The sequence below is a fragment of the Odontomachus brunneus genome, unplaced genomic scaffold (genome assembly GCF_010583005.1).
Source record: "Odontomachus brunneus isolate Ranch 3 - 2012 unplaced genomic scaffold, Obru_v1 Obru_scaffold_034, whole genome shotgun sequence".
NCBI lineage: Eukaryota > Metazoa > Arthropoda > Insecta > Hymenoptera > Formicidae > Odontomachus > Odontomachus brunneus.
In genome coordinates, this window is record NW_022639484.1 from 50,497 (window position 1) to 56,938 (window position 6,442).

Here is a 6,442-nt window from a genome sequence, read left to right on the forward strand (position 1 = left end):
CATACTATGAATAGTAAGTTATAAAACGGTTTAAATCCAATGAAGTTAGACGCTCACCAAATTACAAAAATTGGAAATCATTACCGACGGACTTATATAATAATAATATGATTAATATGATCAAGAATAATAATAATGATAAATAATAGTAATAATATTTAATTATTATTACTATTATTGTTAATATATAATTACTAGGCAAGACCGTCAGTAATAATTTTCAATTTTGGTGAGTTTCCAACTTCATCGTGTCTAAACCGTTTCGCAACTCACTATATACATGTATGTTCGATTTCCGATGCCACAGCTATGCGAAAAACGACCTTATATCGGTAGCAAGTTTGAGGTTAATTAACGCACACACCTGCGATAATCAAGTGCGACGTTGTCAAAAATACGCTAATATTGGCGCTTTCTGTGAAATTTTATGAAGGAAATTGATCTTTGATACGAAATATAGTAAACTCACCAAGTGCATAACGTTCAATACTGGAAACATAGACGTCTCCCGAGCTTTCCGAGCGTTTCCAGAACATTTAGACAGTTCTATTGTGTAGATATACATACATATAAGATATTTTTCATATACATTAGTCTCGCGTTTATTTAATTTCGTTCGATAATGCAAAAAAAAGAAGCACCGTACATTCGCGAAGTCGGCCAGCACTGAGGAGACGCTTCGATTCTCGCTCCCAACTGCGATTCGAGAGTCCTGCAATATCGATAGTGTCGAACAAGCGCGCGATATGTCGATAGTGTAGTTTGCGGTGCGAGTAAATACGTGGTACTGCTCGTGGAGGTTCAGAGGGATTGGCCAGAAAGTTGTCAAAATACTTCGAGAAAGTAATTCAAGCATCCAGAATATTACTGACGGAAGCCACGCTTATGGTCGGCCGATGGAGGAGCACGCGAAGAAAGATTGCTGCGTATTCGAGGTACGTGGTGCATTTTGAGGTTATGGCAACCGGGCTGTCAAGACGCTCGCGGGAGCGAAAAGATTTGCTTTTTCACCAAAACATCCCAACTTTCTGTAAGACTTTCCGCGACAACACGACGATGTAACGGCAATTTTGAGACAAAACGTGTGTGCAATCAAACAATATAATATTGGTATTTACCTACGGAGATTATCGGGTCGAGCACTGCGCATATTTGTGCATATTTGGAACCAAGAACAGATGTAGATTTCGTACAAGAGAGGAATACATTGGAATGTTTTCGAAAGAATCTCACTTGGAATTGCAAATGAGATAAGGAAAACTGCGGTAACGTTGCTTCAGAAAGATAAAATTATACGAGAGACTATGTTATTAATTATTAATTGAATATATTTTTCGTACTTGCCGGATGTTCTGATAGTGATAATCAATTTAATGGCAATCAGTGTTGATTACACGTTTTTGTATGGCTCACCTCATTTGTATGCACTGTGTTTACGAAGTGATATCGCATATTTATTTATGTTTGTACGATAGCGATTATAATCTGGTTCATTTCCTCGTAATACACGTATGTCGTGATCAGATTTACGGCCAAAGAATACTTTATAAAAATGTGCACGCGCGATATTTTATATTTTGACTCGGCAGACCGACCATCAGCGATTCGCGATCGAAATTTATTCGCTTTTATTACGCGTGGAATTATCCGAGTGTAGCGATAAGCGTCGTGTATTGTTTACATATGCGAAACCTTGACGATATTGTGTGCATGCAACGGATATGTCACATATTCCATAATGAGACAACGTCGCAAATTTTTATCTCCATTCTACAGTTTTAAATGCTGCATTTTGCATAATTTTGTCACAATATCATCATTTTATTACTCTCCTCATTATTTTTTACGTAATTTTACGTATTTTTTACGTTTAATTTAAATATATGTCGGAACATTTTTTTATGCTGCGATGATTTTTACCCGATTTCTCGTAGACATCGGAATGTGTCGCAAGTGTATTCGCTTTCGAATCGTTGTAACAGGACCATTGAGTCGATAACATGAGCTTCTTCTTCGCACGACGTGTTTCTGAGAATCACATATGCACGTGAGCGCGTTATATAATGCCGTCTAATAAAAAAGGAAAGAAAAGAAATCAGCGACTTGCAGAATCAACGGCTCTGGTTCTAAATTAGAACCAGCTGTATAGAACGGGCTAGAGCGGTCGCTTACGTAGCTTTAGCTGTCCAACTCACCGCCACAGTTAGATAACAGTACTATCAGTGTCGCAAAAAAAAGTATATTTTTAAATATATTCCAAGTATTGATATGGGCGCGCTATGAGGTAACCTAGTTTCAATTTGTCGATTTGTTAATAATATAATATAATATAATTTTTTGTTAATAATATAATAACAATCTACTGTTAATTACATTTTTCATCAGATTATTTTACTCGCATTTTAAGTTTTATCGATGACAAACTGAAAGGAAGACTGCGTGACTATGCATACGTATCACAGTGTTTGTTCCTGATGAAACATTAATTTAAGATGACTTAAATAATCGTGCTATCGAAATTAAATTATCTGTAATTATTCCGCGATGTATCGTTTACCGATAAAATACAGCGAAAATAAACTATAAATAGTGCTAAACGTAGATTATTTGTTAGTAGACGTCTCGCGACTGAACTTTCGCGGTCGCTTTAATGAAATATAATCTCGCTTGTCGGCAGCAGTACTCGTCGGTGATCCACGAGAAGGAAGCTAACGATAATGTACCATGCGAAGACGCAAGATTACCCTAAACAAAACAAAATCCGTCACAGAAAACCAGAAAAGATCTCGCCGCCTGATAAAATGGTGGGATTAGGCAATGAAGAATTATTTGTTTCAAATATCGCCGATACCCCTATGGAGTTGGAGATCAGCTCCGAGGATGAGGGTGAAGGCGGAGGTGATATGCAGCGATTGATACCATCGCCAGTCGGCATTGTCTTTGTCGATCCGGGCAGCAAAAAGGATGATCTGAGAAGGAGCGAGCCGGAAAACGTAGTGGACGATGAAAGTGTCTGGTCTATCTCCATTCAGATGTTCATACCTTTCCTGCTCGCCGGTTTCGGCATGGTGGCTGCTAGCTTGCTGTTAGACGTAGTGCAGGTATTGAATTAATTTTTAGAAATTGTTAGTTTAATAATTTTTTTCCATCAATAGTATATATTTTTTTTCAAAAACAACTATTTGCTGTCGTCTTATTAATTATTTTTTATTCTACTTCAATCTGCAAGAATTGATAATCCGAAGTCGCGGAATTTCAGCACTGGCCAGTATATCAGGTGGTATCGGAAGTGTATATATTAGTTCCTGCACTATTGGGTCTGAAAGGAAATCTGGAGATGACGTTAGCCTCCAGATTGTCGACCCAAGCTAATTTAGGTCAAATGGACACGAAGAAACAGAAGTGGACGTTGATCGTCGGTAACTTGGCCTTAATCCAGTGCCAGGCTATGGTGGTGGGTCTGCTGGCATCGTTGGCTGCCATCGTCCTCGGCTGGGTCCCTGAGGCTCATTTCGATATGCACCACGGGCTTCTGCTGTGCGCCAGCGCCTTGATCACTGCCTCCGTAGCCAGTTTCCTGCTAGGCCTCGTGATGGTCGCGGTAATACTACTGTCGCGGCAAATGAACATCAATCCCGACAACGTCGCTACTCCAATCGCGGCCTCCTTAGGCGACTTAACTACTTTAGCTCTTTTATCGTGGATCGCTTCTCTGTTATACGATGCGATAGGTACAACTATTAATCGGCTTACACATCTTTCACCTTTGCGATATTTTGATATTAACGAATGAATATAATTTTCTTCAGGTAACGCTCCATGGATAGCACCGCTATTAATAATATTTTGTGTATTGGCAACTCCTGTATGGGGTTACATAGCAGCCAGGAATCCATTCACTAAAGAAGTTTTGGATACCGGCTGGACGCCTGTGATATCCGCGATGTTGATTAGCAGGTAAACACACGATCTGTGATGTAAGATGTAATTTGATGTAAGATTTCATGAGACAAATGACTCAAACGAGTAACATTGATTTGATTTCAGTCTCGGTGGACTGATCTTGGATTATACCATATCGAGTTACAAGGGCATAGCGGTTTTCCAATTAGTGATTAATGGTGTCGGAGGGAATTTAGTCGCTGTTCAGGCCAGTAGAATATCAACATCTTTACATAAGGACTGCCAAACGGGTGTTAAAACAACACCCAATGTTTGCATCAGTCCATTCCACGCGTTCTTTGCTAAAGGTAGATTGCTTACCGTGAATGCACATGTAATATTGTATTCGCAAATGCAACAAGAGATTTTCGTTATAGGAGGACATGCAAGAACAGCTAGAGTGTTGCTAATGATGGTGATACCAGGGCATTTGATTTTTAGTTATACCATTAGTTATATTCAAGCAGGCCATACCTCCTTCACGCCTATATTTATTACGATATATTTGATCGCTGCAATGTTACAAGTAAATATTAATGTTTAATATGATATGTATTTGATGTGGAATATTTTATTATAAATATATAGAGATATTCTTATTAAATTACATTTTATATTTATAAATTCGGAAATAGCATTAGCTAAAGTTAAAAAAGAAATTGGTCAAATATGTTTTATTTTCAGGTAATTTTATTGTTATATATTGCACAATTGATGGTTGTTTGGATGTGGACAAGGGGTATGGACCCTGACAGTTCCGCGATACCATATCTAACAGCGGCTGGCGACCTAATAGGAACTGCCCTCCTTGGAATTGCCTTCCACATTCTTTATGCCATAGGCGACGGCGATTCTGACGTAGGAGATTGATCGCTCCGAAAATTTGTATAATGTTCTGAACCTTCCCTGATCACAATTTTCGAAAGTAAGTAAGTACACGACTGTAATCAGAAACTTAATGTGAAGTCATAAAGTTCGCACGGTAGCGACTATGATTCAGTATTACTGGTTTCAATTCCAGTAAGTTTTGCTTTTAATTTTTCAAAACTCCCGTCCCCTCGTCCCTCTATATCTCTTTGGAAAAATATGTTAAGAGAGTACAAATTAAATTAATTGTATATTATATAAAAGTACAGTGTACGCGCAAAAAAGATGCAGTATTCCTCAATAGTTTTGCTTTATTAATAGTTATTTAATTACGATGATATAAATTACGATAAATCCAAAAATTAATATATACCCCAAGAAATGTGTAGCCTATTGTAAATAAGTGCATCTTACTACATCTCGTGTTATACGTTGACCAAATACGTGCATTGCCATAATAAGATATTTTTTTAATATTCGAGCAGAGAGACAAGCTAGTAAATTTTCTCGACATATATATTCACGACATTTATAATATAAATTAGTAATAATTTCTTTTAATGTACATCGACATCATCATACTATAAATAGCACTTTGTATTATAACATTTTTTATTTGGTCATTTTTGTGCTAAAATACTTATGTAAAAACTGATAATAATTTAGACGCGTTTGAAATATGTACGAAATATGCAGATGCATACAAGAATGCACATGTTAATTATGTGCATATCACATTAATTAAATAATAAAGGAAAATTTTGTACACTGTTTTTTTATATAAGCACTTATATTTGTCAACTTTATATGTCTTGTGTCACGTCACATTTGATACGATAGTTTTAAATGAGTTATAACATGTTACATTTAAATTTTGATGAATTTTATCACGACATGCATTTTGAGGCTCTTTTACTATAAAAGAATAAACTTTTTGAGCAATATACTATATCTAAACAATGCAAGAAATAAATTTATTCTGTACTATATTATAAAAAGGAAAATCTCACGCTGTTGTGAGTCGCATGTGTGTAATAATTCATTTTTCGAATTTTCTAGTAGAGAAAATATACAAGAAGAAGAAGAATTAAATGTTGCAGTATTTTATATTAGAATTATGGATATACTATTTTACAGGAACATATTTAACAATAGCCCAAAGACACACATTACAAAATAATACATATAATAGCTACCTTGTTTGGTGTCACTAAAGAAAGAAAGAGATATTAAACACCATTGAATTTAATTTTTTCGTTATAGTATTATTAAATGTTTTTACTGTAAATGTTTAAATTGTATATACGTTTAAATTGTATATACGTATTGAATAATATAAGCATAGAAATTTTCATATCTGATCCGTTCACTTGGCGATGGAATTAAAAGTGTGATATGCAGGATATTTAATAATTAGTTATTAACAATAACATATTCTGGTATCTAGATATATTCTCGAAATAAGTTCCCTTCAGAAACTGCTGCAAGGAAGATAAAGTACTGAGACTTTGTTAACATTTTCTAGTGCCTAAAATCGATGAATGTGAAAGTCAGAAATAATGGCTCCGTTTGGCGGAAAAATTTATCTATATATGTATATATGTAAATATATATATATATATATATATATATA

The 6,442-nt window shown here is 35.6% G+C and overlaps 2 protein-coding genes across 11 annotated transcripts in view; one reads left to right on the plus strand and one right to left on the minus strand.

The window, feature by feature from the left end:
* LOC116843585 overlaps positions 1-1,582 on the minus strand; it is a 5,145-nt gene extending 3,563 nt beyond the window's left edge. Inside the window, exons 1-2 of one of the 2 annotated variants that reach the window (XM_032814067.1) lie at positions 647-784; positions 470-546 (exon numbers count right to left, since the gene is read on the minus strand). In XM_032814067.1, coding sequence (XP_032669958.1) covers positions 470-536 — 67 coding nt within the window. In that variant the 5' untranslated portion in view covers positions 537-546; positions 647-784. Of the gene's footprint in view, positions 1-469; positions 547-646; positions 785-1,413 lie in introns of those variants that run through there. The other variant, XM_032814069.1, reaches the window with a different exon arrangement.
* LOC116843586 (solute carrier family 41 member 1-like) overlaps positions 1-5,896 on the plus strand; it is a 6,723-nt gene extending 827 nt beyond the window's left edge. For 2 of the 9 annotated variants that reach the window (XM_032814073.1, XM_032814072.1), the window contains exons 2-7: positions 2,681-3,101; positions 3,260-3,731; positions 3,810-3,957; positions 4,048-4,250; positions 4,320-4,468; positions 4,627-4,812. In XM_032814073.1, coding sequence (XP_032669964.1) covers positions 2,718-3,101; positions 3,260-3,731; positions 3,810-3,957; positions 4,048-4,250; positions 4,320-4,468; positions 4,627-4,812 — 1,542 coding nt within the window. In that variant the 5' untranslated portion in view covers positions 2,681-2,717. Of the gene's footprint in view, positions 1-787; positions 936-1,133; positions 1,266-1,825; positions 2,285-2,677; positions 3,102-3,259; positions 3,732-3,809; positions 3,958-4,047; positions 4,251-4,319; positions 4,469-4,626 lie in introns of those variants that run through there. The other 7 variants (XM_032814071.1, XM_032814076.1, XM_032814070.1 and 4 more) reach the window with 6 other exon arrangements.
* The last annotated feature ends 546 nt before the right edge of the window (positions 5,897-6,442 follow it).